Genomic DNA, 19683 nt, shown 5'->3' with positions numbered 1-19683 from the left:
AAATGCAAGTATCCAGAAGGAAATCAAAGGCTTTACAAGGTTTACCTTTCTTAGCAACTTCCATTTCTTCTTCTGTCCAGCGGGATGTCTCCACAGGCTCTGTAGAAGCTGAAGGAGAAACAAAGACACTGAGCAGAGAAAAGACCAGGATTCATTATCATGGCACCAATTATGCATCCCATAGTCCAGAAATCTATTTACATTATGGCTTGCTCAGGCCACTGGGGAAAGCTCTCTTGTCAGAGGGAAGCACTCAATCTCCATTAAACCAAGTCAGAGATACACAAGGAACCACCAAAAGCTCAGCAGAGAAAACTTTTCAAAACTATTCTGCCTACAAAACTGGGATTAATTCTCTGTCAAGGAAGATTTGTAAGTAACTTAGATGCATTTATCACTAAAATTGTATTTAAAATGTCAGTAATTACCATCAGCTACTAAAATCAGCAATCCAACATGCTCTAAGCTAGTTCAGTGCTGTCTCACTGCTGGAATGGTTATTTATTGGTTAGTGGCTGTCATAAAATCTACTGTTCCTGTATTAACTGAGTCTCCAACTGGATAAATGGACAAAAAGAAAAGAAAACAAAAAACCCAGTAAAAGTAAGCAGGAAACATGAGTATGATTCAATACAAAGTGCTTTTAGTGCTTTTCATTCACTCCCCTGGATTTTGTATCATTCTGTTTAAATTTCTGAACAGCACTGAGCTGCACCAGCCTCCATTTCCTCTCTATAAAATCTGCCATTACACACAGCATGTAACAAAGACCCTGCAACAGCTTCCATTAACAAACCACAAAAATAGGATACTGTAAAGTATCTGATCCACTGAAAAACTATTCTAGGTTTTTCAGAAAACCCTGCAAAAATGGTTTAAAAATAAAACAAAAGCAAAACTCACTATTGCTTCAGACTTATAAAACCTCACTGTATCAATGGAGCAAGAATGTTTCTCACAATCTCTGTTGTTTACAGTTATACAAGACCTGATGAACTCACTTTGTTCTTTATAGGCAGAACATCTGAGTAACAGAAGAGTAGTTACAAGCTCTAGAATAGCAGCTGCCTGTAACTACCCAACTGAAGCATGAGGAGCAACAAATTTTGCCACTGCAGAGCACCACAAGAAAAAACCACAACTTGCCCTGCCATCCTGGATAATTATTTACCAGCCACAAGATATTCTGGTATTTCTGCATCAACACAAAGTAGGTCAGCTTTTTCCAAAATACACTCAGAGACTGCGTCGTCTTTTTTAATCACAGCAGCCAAGAAAGTAACATTTCATTTAAAAAAAAGCCTCTTGCCATCTAATGCAGAAACAACAACTTGCCAAGATCTATTTCAGCTTATGAAACTCCCTGAAGTACTCAAATATCAGGGCAATTATTTAACAGCATCCTCAGTGAGCTGCAGCCTGTGAGTGAATCTGTGTCACCTGGATCTCTGCAGCCCCATCATGAACCTGCCCAGGGAGACAAGGTGCTACCACACAAAGGCTGAGCTGCCTTTTCTCCCCTCACATCATTCTAACAGTCAGCTGATTGCACATGCACTATTCATGAAGTTACACTTGGGAAGTTTGGCAGTTCCACACAGTCACAAAATTATAAGCAGGGCTAAGAATAAAGCTGGAATATTAACCAGGAAAACAGAAGTGCACTGCAGTGTCAGTGAGGAGCCTGCAGCAGCTGGGAGTGCTGGAAATGCTACTCACAAGGTTCTGGTGGGGGTGGCAGAGGTGGTGGTGGCTCTTCAGTGGCTGCAGCTGCAGCAGCATTTGCCTGTGCAGCCTCATTTGTCATTGACCTGGTGATTCTGCCCTTACGCCGCCCTTGGCTGTTGGCGGTTTTCCGGCCCCGAGGAGCTGCCTGCTCCCTCTCCTCTGTTTCCTCTGCTGCAGCTTCAGTTTTGTCCTTTTCTTTGGTATTCTCTCTGGGAATAGGTAAAATAGAATTCAGTCACATTCAGAGAGCCATTGTGAGCAGATATTCCTGATTATCAACGGACACAAACAAAACTCCATAAACCCAAAGGATGCCTTTAGTGAAACAGAATTCACTTATTGCCCACAACTTCCAGCTGCCAGACAGTGACACAGATTTTGTCAAGTTCAAAGAAAAGATGAATACTCCATGTGTGATAGAATATATGAGAAAAGCCCAAATCAACAAGACATGGAAATTATAACATGTGTAAAATAATAATTCCATTACTTTTTCCACTGATCTGATGAGCTCAACAAGACAGAGAAATTTGTATGTCCAAAAAAATTGTTTCATACACAAAAGGAATAGTTTTCAGCTCAGATTTCACTGGCAGGCCAATGCAAATCCTGTTCTGATCCTTGCCAAAACCTGCAGTCTAGGGTCAATTCATGCATTTCAGCACATACACACTTACTTAGATTCTTCCTTCTCATCCTTCTCCTCCTCATCTTTCTTTTCCTCCTCTTTTTTTTCTGATTTGTCTGATTTTTCCTCTTCTACTTTTTCTTCTACCTTTTCTTCTTGAGAAGGACGAGCAATCTGTTGCTGAAATGAAATAAGATTTAGATGAACATTTGATCACACATAGGTGCAGCATCTTGTCCTCAGAGCAGCACAAAAACTGGTGCTGCCTTACTTCCCACTTGATAATATTTTAAGTTACTGGCACTGCACAGTGGTCAGCATAAGAACAGAATAACTCTGCTTTGTATCATATAAATGGCATGGAAGTACAGGAGGTTTCTGCAGCATGAGCATGGAGGTGGTTGTGTACAACCACACACTGCTGTGTGTCCCACTAAAAATGAACAGCTGAATTTAAAAGTGCTTAGAGAGATTTGACCCATGTAGTGAGGGTGTTGCTCCTCTCAAGTTTTATTTTTAACTTTGTGCATTTTATAGTGAAACATGATCTTACAACTGGGGAGCAGAAGGTCTTGGAGCACGAAAGTTATCAGGCTTTGTCAGAACTGTTGTTAATATTTAAGACATATAATTGTTTAAAAAATTGGCTTGGGAATTTTTAGACTTACATTTCCAGTGAGTTTACAGAAAGAATTATTAAAAGAACCAACAAAAGCTCTTTCCTCTGCTGAGATGACAGTTTTACAAGCACTGTGCTTGTCTCAAACAGATACCCAGAGTACATTTGGCAATTCATGGAAACACAAGGACAGAGAATAACAAGACAAGGACAGAGAATTACAAGATTGCTGTTCTAGCACTTCATGAACTCAGATTTTACAGTCTACTAAAAAATTCCCCAAAATAGCTTTTCTTTTTCACAGAGGAAGCAACTTCCCTATGAGTGCAGCAGCAGGTGTCACTGTTTCACTAACTAAACTGAGGCTAGAAATAGTCACAAACTGACTTGGTTTTGACATTTTATAATGTGAACTGGAGCAGAAACTCTAAACACTAACCACTATCATCTTGCTGCAAATTATTAGCAATTAAGGTGCTGGTTATTGATTATGCAAAGACTTCCTTCAAGAAAGATGTCAGAGGCATGCTAAGATAAATTATTTCCACCTTGTACAGAGACTGACCTGAAAACAAGGAGTTAAAACTGCATTTAAAAAAATTAAAGAAAATTATTTTACATATAATCTATTTAGAAAATAGTTGTTGACAATCCTGTTCTTAGTAGGACAAGTTAACATCACTTGGTTGGTTCTCTGTTACCCATAACTGTATTTAAGCTGCAGAATCAGTGCATAAACACAAACCTTGAAGGAGTCGAAGCCTCGGTCAGCGACGTTCCTGCACATTCATCTGCTGATTGAAACTTTTACTGTCCACACAAGGGGATGGGCTTGAGCTCAGGGCACGGCTCAAAAGGGCAGAACCCACCCAGCAGCCCCATCCCAGAGCTCCTTAGCAGAGGCTGCCTGACCCAGCAACGTGTTTATTCCAGGAAATGGTGTCATTCTGCCACTTAAGCTCCTGCAGCAGCGCTGCCCCTCTCACACAGCACCTTCTAATCTGCCCGGAGTCACCAGAGGTGATCCCCGTCACACACAGCCTGAATTTCTGCCTGCTCACATCACTGCCTCCCACCTGCTGCCAGCCACACACCCTGCAGGGACACAGCCAGCCCCGAGTGCTGCTGGGCCACCACAGTCACTTCAAACTTCACTCAAAGAAACCTTCTTTCAATGAGGTGTTTAAGGAATTCTCTGGAATCACAGAATCATAGGGTGGTTTGGGTTTCAAGGGACCTTAAAGATCATCCAATTCCAAACCCCCTGCCATGGGCAGGGACATCTCTCAGCAGACCAGGCTGCTCCAAGTCCTGAACATTTCCAGGGATAGGCAATTTAAAACACAGTGCAGCCATGGCTTTCTCTCAATTATGTGTTAAAAACTTACTCTACATTTGACAAGCTTTGGTTTAAGACACATTTGTTCAGTTGCCCCTGTGACACTCTAGAACAGTTCTAGAAAGAACTGTTTTATAATATATAAACTGTTTATATATTATATAATACATAATTTATATAATATATAAACTGTTTTATATAATTTTATAAAAAGCCCTTTCCAGACCTATTTGAGGACAAACACACATCAGAATTTTATTCGCCTTCTTCACATCCTTGATCCAGCACTCAGTTTCTGTCATGTGGAACCCCCACACTGAAACCTGAGCCAAGCTGTGCTCACTGCATTCTCTGAAGGACTTCCACGTCCTTACCATGATTAATATCTCCTCCACTGCAATATTCCACTTGCTCGCCTTCTAATTTACAAAAATATATGAACTATTAAGAGTTTAAGCTGAAGCACCTGTTATTGGCTTAAGCCCATCCTGGAGCACCTCATAAATCTTACATGACTTGTGTTTGCCAATCAGCAAGAAAGTTTCAAGTTGCTACTGAGAGATATGAAAAATATCAGCTTCAAACAAAGCTGGGGCATGGGAGGGGGAAGGAGTGAGCTGTTTTCTGCAACTGGAAGATAAAGTTCTGGCAAGCCAGGCAGTTCAGCCCTCTCAAGTTCTTTTTACTAGCTGTTATAGATGTTGCTAATTAATAATTAATAAAATTATAAATACTTTTTTTTTTTTTTGTACCATGTAGTTCTTTACTATTCACATGCTAACTGCAATACTTCTGAATTCAAACTTCCAGAAGTGGTAAAATTTCCCTTTTAGAGTGCTGAGAGTATTTCCTTGAGTTGGCAAGTCCAGCTCAACCCTCTCCAGAGCTAAAATCCTGGCACTTTCTTGCATCCCTCCCAGAGCACACATGAAGCCTGGCCAGCCTTGCCCAAAGTTTAGGGATCTGCTGCAGCACTTGGATCAACAACCAGCAATTACAGAGTACAACTCTGCCTCAATTCCAAGAGCAAGTAATCTGAGCTGAACAAACCCTCAGTGCTCCAGCTGATGTATTCAGTTACTCACATATAAATCAGCACTCACAGGAGCAGGCACAAAGTCAGGCAGAGCACCTTGGGCTGAGCTCACCAAGCAAATCCATGCCCTTGTGTCTAAAGCTGGAATTAAAATCTTTCTGTTCTATATACATTATCCAAGGTAAGCAAGCATTTATGGATAGAAAAGTCCATCCAAATTTTGAATTCTAACATTTCCAGTATTGTGAAGTCTGACAATGTGGAAAAGACATTTAAATATACAGTAATGACTTTCTAAATATCTCAGAATCTCCAGTTCCACTGCACTGGGCTGAGCCAGTTCTGTCTCCTCACCCCTCAGGAGAGCACCCAGCAAAGGCACCCTGGCCATGTGACACTTCCATGGCCACACCAACCTCATCTTACACTCCAAAAGGCAGCACTGCCTCCACACAGTGACTGTCCACATTGATTTCCATCTTCTTTTCATTTGCCACACACCCAGACTTTAACTGCAATCCTTCCCCAGTCACTACTCCAACAGCAGTAACCCCTCCTATTAAAAAGGATTATAAGGCTTAGAAATTCTAACAGAAGTCCTGGCAAAATTTGTTGGAGATTTTTTCAGAGATGGCCTAGAAGGCAGCTGTGAGGAGCAGGTTCTCACAGCCTGTTTCTGTGAACAGCAGAAGTTCTCAAGTTATTTTTAATTACAGGTAAAAGTGACAAACATGAAGGCCTTGAGAGCCTTGCACATCAGAGTTCTCAAGCAGCTTTCTCATAACAAGTAGATGTTCTATCTTTGGCTGTTTTGGGAAAGCAAGAATAATTTTGAGAACCCAAATCTTGGTATTGGAAACATAAGGAGGGGTTAGTGTGTTATCTCTGACCTGTTGTGAGCTCAGATTTTGCAATATGCATGAAGTGAATTAACACTGTTATAAAAGGTGCCTGATTGATGAATAAAGTAGAGTCGATGGCTGACCAACGCAAGGTGGGTCGTCTCCCCTCTAACTTCAATAAAAACTGAAATGATTTCCAGTGATTTCTCCCATCAGAGCAGAAGCTCTGTGAAATCCTGTGCACAATGACAATGCCCTTATCCTCAGCAATCCATCATTTGTGGGGTACAGCCAAGGTGCTCTGCCATGACAGGACTCCCCTGGCAGAACACCAGCCCATCATTCCAAAGGTTCAAGTACAAAAGCACCACAGAAGCACGAGCCCATGGCTGTTTCTACTGAACAGGATCCACTCCTCAGCTGAAGCTGTTTGCAACAATTTTATATCAAAAATATCCTTTTGCTGGGACTCCTAGAGAACGTTCATTGTGTATTTCAGTGCAATATTTACTGGCTTGCAGAGCAGAGCTGTGCAGTCCCAGAGTTTCAGGGTTATTTTTTTCAGGTTTCTCAATACCCACACATTAACCCTGCTAGCCCAGCACATGTATTTAGAAGCTTTTGGTACATAAAATGCTGTTCTTTTCATCTCTGAAGACTTCCAAAAGAACACTTCCTGAATCAGCAGGATTTTTTATTCACATGCATTAAATTGGTCTCTTCTGGCTCTGAAGTTCCACTTTGACTTTCAGCCTGACCACCAAATAAAGACCACTATTAATTTCTGCTTTTTGACAAACACTGACATTATGAACTGATTATATATTTTCCACTGCAAGTCACATGCTAAACCTAATTTCTCTTGGCTCCAACATAGGATTTAGGGATGGATTCAACCTCAATATCTGTGGCAGACTCCTCAAAGAAAATGAAATGTCATATTAAACCAAGTAAGAAATGTGCAAAGGAAGAAGATATTTCAGAGAATTAAAACCAAACTAATCAACAACACCCTTGAGGTCAGGATCCCTTAAATTTTAAAAGAGCAACAATACAATAAAGGAAAAATAATTATTTCCCCTCAATGGTTAAAATATGTTGCTATCTCAGATAATGAAACAGTTGTAAATATGAAGCAATAAAATAACAATACCCAAGTGATGAATAAATTCAATGTACCTGGTTTCTTCCTCTGCGTTTGCCATAATTCCTTCGCACAAGGGCTTTATAATTTTCATTTTTCTTGGTCAAATAATAATATAATACACAGTCAGGAACATTCTAAAGTGAAAAAAGCAGGAGAAAGTAGGGTTTACTCCTAATGAAAAGATTTGAGTTTTTAATTTCTTCAAACACTTAAAACTATTCAGCCCCCAGACTAAAGTTTCTTTATATTATATATATAAAATATAATTTATTATTATCTTGGAAAGTTAGGGATCTCATCCTAAGTTATGTTTATATCAAAAAATGCCTTACCTTTCGTTCCAAGTAGGAAGCAATTAGACCAAAGTTCTTGGGATGTTGGACAAACCTTTAACAAATCAGAAATTATTTCAGTTTAACAACACAATCCATCATCCAACAAGCAAAACAATCTAGCAAACAATCTGTTCCATCAGCAAGCCCTTCATTTACACAAATGAAATTAGCCTAAAAAGCCCAGTTTTCAGATTGTGCAAATTTAGAACTGAGCACTGAAAATGATAAAATGAAATTCCTTATCTACAGTTCTCATTTTAATCTTAGCACAGAACTAAAGAACTTTTGAGAAAATTTGGCATTTAAGGACTAAATGCATGTGAGCACACCCAGATGAAAAATAGTCTAAAACTTTTGCAATGTTCATGACAGCCAATGAAGAACATTTTCAAATATTATTGCACAAAGGCTTCAGCATTCCTGATTTAGCTTTATGGGGTTGGACATTCAACTGTTATTCTGTCATTTCAATGCCATAAAAAGAACAGATAAGAAAGGCCATTACTTTTCCTTAAAAATCTCCTTCTCATGGTCTGTCCAGACATTCATGAACTGCCTGTCCTTATAGACCTTCATGGGATCCTCCATGAGCCCGTTCATGTTGATGAACTTCACCCTTCTCTGCTCGGCATCGAACATCATGGGAGGGATGACAGAGAGCTGCCGCATCTGCTTCTCGTTATTCTGCAGAACAAAAGGCAAAGTAAAGAACACCCAAAATGCTGCTACTGATGTTTACAGTTCTTGAATTACACAGCTCTTCAAGCTCCACGTTCACAGGCAGCTTGGAAGTTCTCTTGCAGAAGTTGTCACTATTGCAATGAACGCTTCTGGGCAGCTAAAGGAAATAGTGTCACAACTGGTGAAACACCAAAATAATGGAGGGTTTGAGAAAAGGAAGAGTTTTCACATGTTTGTTACAGCTGTAAAAAACTAGGTTGCAGCAAGCCTGCAATGAACAGCCACAAGAGAAAAATCTAGGGCAGATACAATTAGAAAGCAAAACCCTCAAAAGAAAAGTGTTTGTAAGATCTGCTTCAAGCCACACTTCACACAGATTCTCTTCAAGAGAGAAGAGCTTTCTCTTCTCAATGAAACAAACCCTCTACAAAACACCTTGCACTGCCAGTGAAAGGAGATTTATTGGCTGTGCTTCTCCAGCAAAGCACAAGCACCAGGCTCACCTCCTGCTCAGAGAGCCCATCGATGATTTCTGAAATCTCGTGCTCACTTCTGGCAATGGTTGCTGAAAGGCCAGCCCCTCTTTGGCCAACTCTGAAACAACAGGAAAAAAGATAAAGTGGAAATCACCTCTATCTGCAGCTTTTGTACACCACAACAACCTCCAAAATGCTTTACAATGCTGTTAGCAGTCTCCCAAATCAGCTAGGGCTGGTCTTTCTTAAGGAGAGTCAGAGCACAAACTCTGTCATGTCCTGCTTGGCTTCACAGAGAGTTTGCAAAGCTCAGCAGAAAGGGAACAAAAAAAGCGTCACCACCAACCCCACTGCAAAGTAGGGGCTGCAGATAAATGAATTTGCTTCTGCTGAGCACAAGAAATGTTCATCAGTGGCACAGAAATAGCCCCTTAATTAGTACAACTGATACACCTTGAAAGAGAAATCTTTTTTGTTTTTTTAAGGAAACCACACTAAATTTGCCTTTTATCAATTTGGTCAAGTTACTAATACAGCATGGAGATTTGTTACAACAAAACAAAATTTTCCACCTGTGAATTGATGGGGAGGAGAGCTGTAATTTGGAAGAATTTTTCACCTTGTGATCTTTACCCTTAGGAATTAAAAATATATACTACAGCATGTGGGTCAAAAAGCATTTCAGAGGTAAAAATCACTACTAAATGGAGAGATAAAATACCTCAAAGATTTTACTGAATTCATCCATTTGCACAAAATCTGAGGAAAAAAACCTTCATTTTTACATGGCTTAGAGCACAGCTATAGACAGAGAGGCCATTATTTTACAGATGTAAATATAATGTAAAGAGATGACCCTTCCCCAAGTGGTTTGCAATTACAAAGACATGAAATATTCTTGAAGTGAAACTTCTTATGTATAAGTGCTGTTCCCATTCTAACAGTTTACTTTCTTTTCTTGATTCCAAAAAATTGTGCAGCCTTCACAGTATATTGCAAAGTCTCTTCTTTCCCCATGTTTTATGACAAAAAGGTGATGCAGACAGATGGTTACAAGAGATGAGATTAAATCTTTATGGGGCTTGAACTCTCCAAGGTGTATTGAAATGATTTCGAACATCAGATAAACAGATTTCAACACAACTGAATCAAACTTGACCTAATTCTAATTTAAATCCTATCTCTCTACCTGCAGCACTGCAAGGTGAACTCTCAAGTGAAGTGCATTTCATTCCTTTGAAGATTCCTTGTAGTTTCCATCTTACAAATGTCTGATAGATTAAAATTAAATAATAGGGCCTTAATTGTCACACCTTGAATATTTTAAAATGCAAAACTGTCTGGAATAAAATTACCTGGCAAGTACAATAAAAGATCAGTCAAACTGTTAATTAAGAAGATAAATGGTTTTTAAGTGTGGAGGCTAATGAATACAGGGATTATGAAACAGAGGAGTAACACAGACAGTGATAGAAAAATACCAGTGTAAATTGGGGTGTGTGCCCAAAATGAGCAGGCTGATGGGAAGCTGATGCTCCAGCTGCCTTCAGAACTCCACAAAACTCTTTTTGAGCAGCTCAACTCTCCTCATCTCACTGACACCACGACCTAAGCAGCCTCTGCTAACCGGTCCTTTTCCTGTGTTCCTTCTGGAAAATGTGGGGTTTGACAGCAGGTGTGCAAAGGGCCATGGGAAAGGAGCCCTGTGCCATCACCCCAGCCTGAGACACCAGGGATGAGGATGGCACTGCAGGGGAGGGACAGCAAAGGGGACATTTGTGACAGTGGACAGATAAAGTCATGGGGATCCTTAGGATGGGAAGTGAAACTTGAGCTCAATGCCATGGAAACACAGTGAACAAAGGGAAGGACATTTCACTTTATACTCTGTGACACAAAGCAATAAAGTCATGAACATAAAACTTAACCATTAAATTAACTAATTTTATTATAAATAATTGTAAAACTTAAGGCTGAAGAGATATTTTGCAGGAATATTTCAAATCTCCAGGAATACCTTTGGAATCTTTCTTGCTGTTCTCTCTGCTTCCTGATTTCTGGGAATTGTTTCTCATAGTACTCCCGTGTTTTGCTCTCCTTGGCTTTCCTGCGTGGATTATTTTCTATCCTGTCCACTTTCTTCTCCCACGCCTCCATCAGCTGATCATAACGTTGACAGATTTTCTGCTCCTGTTAAATTCCAAAAGCAAACCTTGAACTAAGCAAAACACACCAAGTGATCAGTACCTCTCTCATGGACAGGCTTCTGGACTGCACAGATTTTTCCTGCTCCAGTCCCTGCCATGCTAAAGATGACTTATGCCAAATTTCCAGCACAGAGAAGGTGAGGAAGTGGATAGAAAAATTGAGATTTTTAATATTATTCACTATTTCTTAGCTTTACACATCCTAGTGGTATTTGGTAATTGTCATTACTCCCTTCCAAAAATATCCCACACTTGTTTTAGCTTAAGGTCTTATTTTCCTAATTAGTATATTTGCAAATGTAAAACAAGGGTCCAGACAGAAAACCAGCCACATGCTCCTTTTAGAAAACCATGGTGCTCTTACCCGTTGTTTTCTTGCATGGTTCCTTCTTTTAAAGAACAGGATCAGCTTTTTCCTCATCACCTGGTTTCTGGAGAACAAAATTAGGGGGAAAAAAGTGAACTATATAAAAGCCATCACTTCAAAACTACTCAGCAAAACCCATCTCAATTCCAGGTGCCAGATCTTTATTATGAATAACAGTTTCAGGGTAAAAAATAGGAAAAATTCCCAATGAAGTTGAGATACCTAAATCACCTAATACTCTATTATTTCAGAGAGGAGATTCTTGAAGATGGCTGGAACAAGCAATTGAGACACAAAATGTTCCAATTTCAAGGCAGGTGCTTTCTTTAACCACAAGAGAAATAATATGTTAAAATGAAAAAAAAAAATTGGTTTAAGCTATTATGCTTTTATGGGGGAAAAGCCTTTTCAATTCAGCCCTAAAGCTAAATTTTCCAATATATTATTCAAGAAATAAGTACTTTGGAAGTGCTATACAAATCTATTTGATAAAGTGGAGCAAGAATTACTTTTTTTAAGAGAAGTTTTTAAAGGACAGCCAACTTAATGTTTATTATTTATTTTTGTCTTTCAATGAAGATGGAAAGCCAGAGCTTCCCTCTGCCTTCAGCACATACAATGCACACCTTGCAGAAATGTTTTACAAAAAGAAATCAGAAAGTCACATGGACTGGAAGCTTTTAATTATGGTTTAACCTCACACATCCCACAGCAATGAAAAATGTCAGGGAATGTTCAAGTCCAGACCCCCAGAATGGGACAATGAGAGGGAATTAAAGCACTCACGTTTTGATGTTTTCATGGTAGACCTTGGTGTCTGAGGGTTGGTTGTAAAGTGGCTGCAATTTGGGATGAGAAAGGAACACTCAGCACTTGGCAATGCATGGAACTGTAAATGTGTATGCACCACATTTAACAATATTTTAGTATTCTGAGAACAGTGCACTCAATGATCTGAGATGCAGCAGAGCTGAAGGGACTACAAGTTATTCAGCAGAAAGCACAAATTTCATTATTTAAAATTGGATTATAACTACTTGGGTATATAACAGTACTTCATTTCTTCATACTTCCAACTGTTCTCTCAAATAGATTAAAATCTACTTTAAAAATCACACTTACATGGCAAATGAACTCACTCAAGCCCCAATCCACCAATGCATTTAGACACACATTTCTTCTATACATACAGAACCACAGCTGTTCAGCACAACAGAATTAGAGCAACTGGCACCACAGAAAATAGTACAAAAGAAAAAAAAATGAATTCCACAACTTACCAATTCAACTTTTGGACCAAGACCTTCAAAAATCTTGTGAGCTTCTTCTGCTTTTTTCTGCAAATAAGATTTTTTTGGTATAGTCTGAGTAAATCCTCTGAAGTTCATGTCAAATGTGGATCTGAACTCTATGTTCTCTGCTAAACCCCTGCCTGAACACACAAGATCCTTCTTAACCTACTTCTGCAATGTTGCCTCAGCAAATAAAGAAACCTGTACCTGAATTGTTTAGTAGTGACTCTGATCTCCCAGTCTGGAAGCTGATAGAGCATAAAAGCAGAAACTGACCTCTGCAGTTCAAAAAACCATGCATTTCATAATACAGCAAATAATTATAAAAAGGAATAAAGGTGTCCAGTAAAATAAAGTACACTTAGTTTTGAAAAATGGAATTAAGAGACTAAAATTCTCCAATTGCCAAATCAGGGAGTGTGAATCCATGAGTACATAAACACACAAAGTGTGTCAAAGGTCCTTCATTCAAACCAAGTGAAAACCACAAAATAATTCTGACCCCTCCTTGCATGCTTGAATTCTTGGGACACAGTTGTACTGTACAAAATCTAGCATTGTTTTGCAGGGGGTTTTTAATTCCTAAAAAAACCCCCAACCTATTGTAATAGAAGTTAGCTGTTCCTCTAAACTACAGAACAAAATTGGGAAATTAAACAAACATATAGCACTCTCACAGAAGATCACAATACTTACAAAACCCCCAGATATCTGACTCCCTAATCTCAAACTACCATGGGAAAAAAAGGCAGGAAGCATTTTTGCTGTTACTGTTGGCAATATTACTGAGCTCCTGAACTTTTCTCACCACTTAAACAACACAAGCTCATAATTCACCCACATATTACTACTTAAGATTTGGATAAATGAACAGATATGAAGTGCCAGAAGTCAGAGTTTATAAAGAAGGCACAAAATCCTACAAGCAGTTTTTTCTCTTCAGCTCATTTAAAAGTAGAGTCTTCAGTCAAGTTTGCCAGCTCATGTGAGGAATTCAAGATGAATTTCTGAGGCATTCTTCATATCACACAGAGGATATATATGTGTGGATATATAAGAGGATACACATATCACACAGAGGATATATATGTGTGGATATATAAGAGGGTACACATATCACACAGAGGATATATATGTGTGGATATATAAGAGGATACACATATCACACAGAGGATATATAAGAGGGTACACATATCACTTCAGAGGATATATATGTGTGGATATATAAGAGGATATATAATTCATGCATCTCAGCACAAGGATGAGACCCAAGGAAGATTCCCTCAAGAATAAAAATGTCATTAAAATGTCTTTCATTTAAAGAAGCCAAAAAATAGCCAAAGAGGGGTGGGTAAATCAGTAAAACAGATTTGCTCCATGGGAGTGCATGACACCTAATGAATGTGAGCTGAGAGGCAGAGGAGGCCTGGGGGAGGGGCGGGGACTCACGCGGTTCTCATCGTAAATGATCTGGACGATGCTGCGATGCTTCTGCTCCACGGGAGGGGGGGACAGCGGCCGCTCCGGCTCCGGAGGCTTCGCTGCTTCCTCTTCAAGTTGTTGCTAAGAGACCAAAGAAAGCAAATCAGCCATCCATGTTCCCCCCACAGTAATTAGTCACCAGAGATAAAACACGCAGCTGATCAGTCAGCACTGCCTCTTGGTTCGTTTGGCACTGATAAGGAATGAATGAAATGGTTTTAATGCCCTCAGGGACAATAACAAGACTATTTTTTTGGACTATTGGTAACTCAAATTACCTGTACAGACTCACCTGCTTGAATCAGACTTGTTTCAGCTTGACAGTTAAAGCCACTGTCACTTTGTAATTTATCATTATTTAACTTTAAACAAAAGTATCAACTTTGGAGAACAGTTACATCAGAGCTGCCTTCTCACAGTGGAAATAAACCACAGAGCTGCCTTTCTGCACTGTAGATGTTCAAGTGTCACCATAACTGCTGTCTTATGGCTTCAAAAGGTACAAAAGTCCTTCTAACACGCCACAGAGAACATCATTCTAAAGGTACTTCACAGCAAAAATAAACCACTCCACATGCATTAAAGTTCCAGGACTGTTACAATACCAAACAAGCAAAGAAAAAAACCAAAAGCAAAAAACCCACCCTGTACTCCTTTCTTAGCTAACTACTACCTTTCCTACTAAATCTACTGCTGTGATTTACTTTTACATCAAATAAATCTGGTTCAGTGACATCTTCATTTTTAAAATATCCTTCACCTGTGCCTGCCACAAATCTACAGCAAAGAGCAGCAGGGATCTATCCTGCTTTACAGTCCTGGCTAGAATGTGCTACATTGCTGTGCAAGAATTCCCTAAAATTTTAGCAGAATGCCCTAAGACCTGGGCTCAATTATTTCAACATCAAGTTTGTGGTTTTTTTAAGTCAAATCACAGACAAATGTGCACAAATGACCCTTCATAGATGAGTTGCACAGCACTTGCTGATTTTGTGGAAAAGTGCACAGAGAGATAAGCATTATTACCACACAAACAGGTGCTCAGTGACATCCTTTTTTGTTTTTCTGCTGGAGGTCACTTTACAGCTCATTAAAATTCAGACATAATTAAACACTTCCAGACCATAAATTGTCTGTTTGTTATCCTGGACCTATAAGTTAACAAATCCTACAAAGTAATTCTCATTTCCTCCTGAGTTCCAACTAGAAAAGTAAAGCTGGCACTTTTTCTATCTGGATCTTTGAAAGTCAGAAAAGGAAAAAGAAAAGGACTTTGTTTTTGTCAATGACTAACAGATGCCTCGATTGAAGGGTGGGTTTGCTTGGCCACAACAGCTCCTGGGAAAGCAACAACTTCTGCCAGCAAACACTTCCTTTGCTTCCAGTGGCTGAAGTGCAGATCTCTGAGGCAAAGCATGGCCAGGGCCATACAAAAACAAAGTGATATTTCCTTTTTTATTTCTCTGCTCTCTGTGTTTGTTTGCACCTCTCCTACTGCACTTTCCCCCAAGGCTGGCCTTGGCTCCAGATGTGAGGATCTCTTGCCCTTAGGGAAGCAGATGATCAGGGGCTTTTGTACAAGCTCTGGTTTTGGAGATGCATGCAAGGGATTCTCCCCTTGCACAGACTGCAAAAGAAGAAAGATGATCCTCCCCTCAGCCAGCAGGCAGCTCTGAAGCTGAAATTACAGTCACAGTGCCCTTGTTTCACAGCAGTTTCAAATATAAACCCATCTACTGCTGCTCTTCCTACGTGGCTTTCTGCTGCTTTCAAAAATGTTTAGAACTGTGTGCCATCCAACTTATTTAAAACAAAATCACACATATCACCCTTCCTTTTCAACTTCTTCATCTGATTCATATAACCAAAAAATTCACCATCACCAAGTGAGGTTTTTCCACACCTCTTTCACTGGCAGAAAACAAGAGCAGTGCCTGCTGTGCTTACTTGCTTTTTCTTCAGTTTCAGGATCTGCTGCTCCACTTTGGCGATTTCGCGATCCACGCGATCCATGCTCTGGATCAATTCTTCCTTTGACAGCTTGGAAGGTGAAGCATTTTGGTCCTCCCCACAAGGCTGACCAGAAATTGGAGAAGATGGTCCCTCATGCTTTCCTCCAAAAGCTGGGTCCTTCCATGGGGACAGGAGATGGGGGGAGATAGAGAGGAAATCAGTCAGAATTTGGGAATGAGTGCCCAGTAACCAAACACCCAGGAATTAACAACAATTTCCAATTATCTATATCTCTGTTGAGAGATCAATAAAGTTTTCATAATGCTCTAAATCTTTTATGATACTGTAATTTCAAAGTTTTATTTTAAAAAACACCACACTGCAATATTTACCTTGAATACAAAATAAGACACAAACACCTTCCTTTTAAAATAGATCTTCATAATGTGAACAGTAACTTTGATTTTTAAAGGGAGGGTTACTTGAGAGCCACACCTCAATACTCTGCACCCTTACTGAGGAGGATGTTCTTGAAGATAATCATGACCAGCCTGATAAAGCATATCTGGAGTTAGTCATGGTTATAAATGTGAAGTTCTCTTGAATTTAGCTCTAATATTCAATATCTAAAATAGAAAATACCCACCCCAAACTAGACTGTCCTAGATTTAGCCAAAATGAGACAGTGACAAGTATAATTAGTGTTATGTAAATAAGCAGATTCATTTCAAATGCTTAGAAAGGAAAAGGGGGTGGAAGGAAGTACTTTGACTATTCAGTCTCATGTTAATTACAGGAAAAAATGGACTTGCATGGATTTGCCAGCAGCTTTCAGCTGAAATGCAGAAATATTTCATGCACTATGCTACAATCATTTTACAACTGAGGTTTGAGTGACTTAAGAGAGTAGTGGCAACTCAGAATTCCAGTCTATTTACTGTGTTTGAGTCAGACTGTGTAAGAGAGTAACACTGACTCATGATCACAGCTTCTGATAACGTGTAAATTTTTGGGATTAAAGAAAAATGTAAACAAACAAAAAAATTACCTAAGAGAAAAACTCTGATTAGCAACACAGAAAGTTAGACCTTCAGCACTGTGACAGCAAATGGCTTTACCTTCTTAATATCTGCAGACCTCAACCCTTCCTGCAGAGGATGCACTAAAGGCAGGACAGTGGCTGCACTGACACGCTGGAAATGGGAATCAGACACTTGCTCAAGACGTGGTCGCTTGGACTCCAGAGAATCATGATCAGTCTGAGATGGACCTGGATGGAACTGCTGTTCATATCCAGTTCTCCTTTCCTGAGGCCTAAACAGGAGAGATTCACTGTTAAAATATACATTTTTGATATGAGAAGAATCTTCAATGCTTTTTAATTTTAAAGGAGATGTCATTTGGTGAAGCTCCTTCTAAACAGTAAAGCAGATAAATGTTTTTAAATATGACTTCAAAAAGACAGCAGTTAAAATCCATTAGAAAATAGGAAGTGAACTTGAATCTCAAATTAAAGGCACTCCTATCATTAAACAACCTTAAAGAAACTCAGCTCTGCTACAAGGATATTGTTCAAATCAAAGATCCGATTCAAAGTATAAACCCACCAAAAATCCATGAGAAAAACACAGTACTATATTTCACTGAAGATCACCACAACAGCTCCATTATTGAATTTTTGCAGCCAAATTATTTTTAAATATACACAGAACACTTGAGATGAGCCATGAGTCTGTTTGGAATTTGATCTCTACTAAAATGCTGCTCTGTGACAGAAGCAGTCATTGATTCAATCCATGAGTCATTTGAAGACTCCTCCTTCTCAGAAAAATGCCCAACAGTTATCACTTGGTGCTCCCAGAGCAGTGCACAGGATGCCCATAAAAGACTCTCATTTGCTTCAACATCTTCCTATGAAGTGCCACTGAAGAGATGACAGCAGCAGTTTCCTGCAGTTTGCCAGAACTACCAAATAAGCTTTTACAAATTTACAGTCTGGGGGGGGGGTGTGATTTACTACTGCTATAAACTCAATTTTGAGAACTTTTAAAAGCTGCTGTGATTCTCAGCACTAAAACAGAGCCTTACTGACATTTTGCTGACACGAGATGAAGGCAATATGGGAGCCCCAGATTTCACTATCATCAAGTTATTTCTGGGAATATCCTAATGAGATTTTAAGCCAGAGCAGTATTTACATAACATTCATCATGGGTATTTGTTCAGAAGCAGATCGGTCAGTTACAGCCAAAATAAACCTCCAGCAGTAATCCTGCATATAAAGTTGCTCCTAGCAGATATACTCACTAAGAGTCCAAGGCAAAAGAAGGTTTGTACAAGCAGTAAGTGCAAGAAAAGAAGAGGCTGTTACAGGCCCTAACACTTACTTATGACTGTACACCAGCAGCCTAACACACTAAAGAATTGAGGGCATAAATCATATTTTAATCTCTTCCCTAAAGAGAAGCATGTTCCTGCTAATTTATCACAATCTAGTTAATATTATTCTGATCTGCAGTGGGATTTTAATCTCTGAATTTGATGTTCAGGGAACATTCAGTGGTCTTCCAATGAATGCTCGACATTGGAAACCTTCTTGAACCTCCCAGCAGTGCAGCAATGATGATGCACATTGACCATCCCTCAGCATCCCCCATGCACTGACCCGTTTCCCTGGGAAGGAAGATATTGGCAAAGTGAAAGTAAATTCCAGCATCTGATTCCCTGCTGCTGCCCACTCTGTGTCCTCAGGTAACCCCAGAGCAGCTGCAGGGATGAGATTGGAGCTCCCACCCCTCCAGATCGGCCTCCTCACCTGTCAGAGCCCGGGTGGAACTCGGAGAGCAGCGAGGGCCGGCGCCGGAGCTGCTGCTGCTGCTGCTGCTGCAGGAGCTGCGTGGCCTGGCTGACCTCCAGGTGAGAGGAGCGATAGTCGGGAACGGCAAATTCCTGAGGGGAACACCTCTGGTGTTAGCAGGAACAAAGGCATCCACTGACCATGATCATTTCCAAAGATACTGAATACAGAGTGACTCCAGATTGAGAAAGTCTTATTCCGGCTCAAAAAATGTTTGCGAATGGCAGTTCCGAGGTTTAAATAAACTTTAAAGAGACTAAATATTTATACTGGGAATTCCACCTCATTTATTAGCAACTTCTAACAAAACATGGATGAGTCAGCAGCAAGCAGATGAATAGCTTTTCAAAAACATCCTTTAAAATCAGTCTTGCACATCCAACTGCAAAGTGGTAAAATGAGAGCAACCTCGAGGCAATTTCTTTTGTTACCACCTCAAGACATTTTTATATCAGACATTATTAATCAGGACTAAGAGCCACACAAGATGCATCTTCCAACTGCTACAATTTACAAGCAAAGTGAAGAACAAGATTATTTATTTGTATTTTTGTGTGATCAACTACTTGCTTTTAAAAATTACATGCAGCTGGCACTGACTGAAGAGAAGCTCTACAAGACATGTAATAGATCATTACCCATGAGATGCAGTTTTCATAAATTATCTAAAAATAAACACAGAGCAAACCAAAAA

General features: G+C 39.7%; 1 protein-coding gene across 6 annotated transcripts in view; it reads right to left on the bottom strand.

The window, feature by feature from the left end:
• The window catches only part of NCOR1 (nuclear receptor corepressor 1), a 57460-nt gene that overhangs the window by 22678 nt on the left and 15099 nt on the right, over window positions 1-19683 (bottom strand). For 5 of the 6 annotated variants that reach the window (XM_074557145.1, XM_074557144.1, XM_074557147.1 and 2 more), the window contains exons 3-17: window positions 18948-19081; window positions 17251-17446; window positions 16127-16309; window positions 14147-14260; window positions 12686-12742; window positions 12192-12244; window positions 11403-11469; window positions 10849-11021; window positions 8859-8949; window positions 8180-8358; window positions 7672-7726; window positions 7372-7473; window positions 2406-2536; window positions 1720-1937; window positions 46-108 (exon numbers count right to left, since the gene is read on the bottom strand). In XM_074557145.1, coding sequence (XP_074413246.1) covers window positions 46-108; window positions 1720-1937; window positions 2406-2536; window positions 7372-7473; window positions 7672-7726; window positions 8180-8358; window positions 8859-8949; window positions 10849-11021; window positions 11403-11469; window positions 12192-12244; window positions 12686-12742; window positions 14147-14260; window positions 16127-16309; window positions 17251-17446; window positions 18948-19081 — 1816 coding nt within the window. Of the gene's footprint in view, window positions 1-45; window positions 109-1719; window positions 1938-2405; window positions 2537-3720; window positions 4107-7371; window positions 7474-7671; window positions 7727-8179; window positions 8359-8858; window positions 8950-10848; window positions 11022-11402; window positions 11470-12191; window positions 12245-12685; window positions 12743-14146; window positions 14261-16126; window positions 16310-17250; window positions 17447-18947; window positions 19082-19683 lie in introns of those variants that run through there. The other variant, XM_074557148.1, reaches the window with a different exon arrangement.

The sequence above is a fragment of the Zonotrichia albicollis genome, chromosome 22, assembly GCF_047830755.1.
Source record: "Zonotrichia albicollis isolate bZonAlb1 chromosome 22, bZonAlb1.hap1, whole genome shotgun sequence".
In the NCBI taxonomy this organism is placed as follows: domain Eukaryota; kingdom Metazoa; phylum Chordata; class Aves; order Passeriformes; family Passerellidae; genus Zonotrichia; species Zonotrichia albicollis.
The sequence above is the reverse complement of the archived record's forward strand: the minus strand, read 5'-3'. Positions and strand labels throughout refer to the sequence as shown.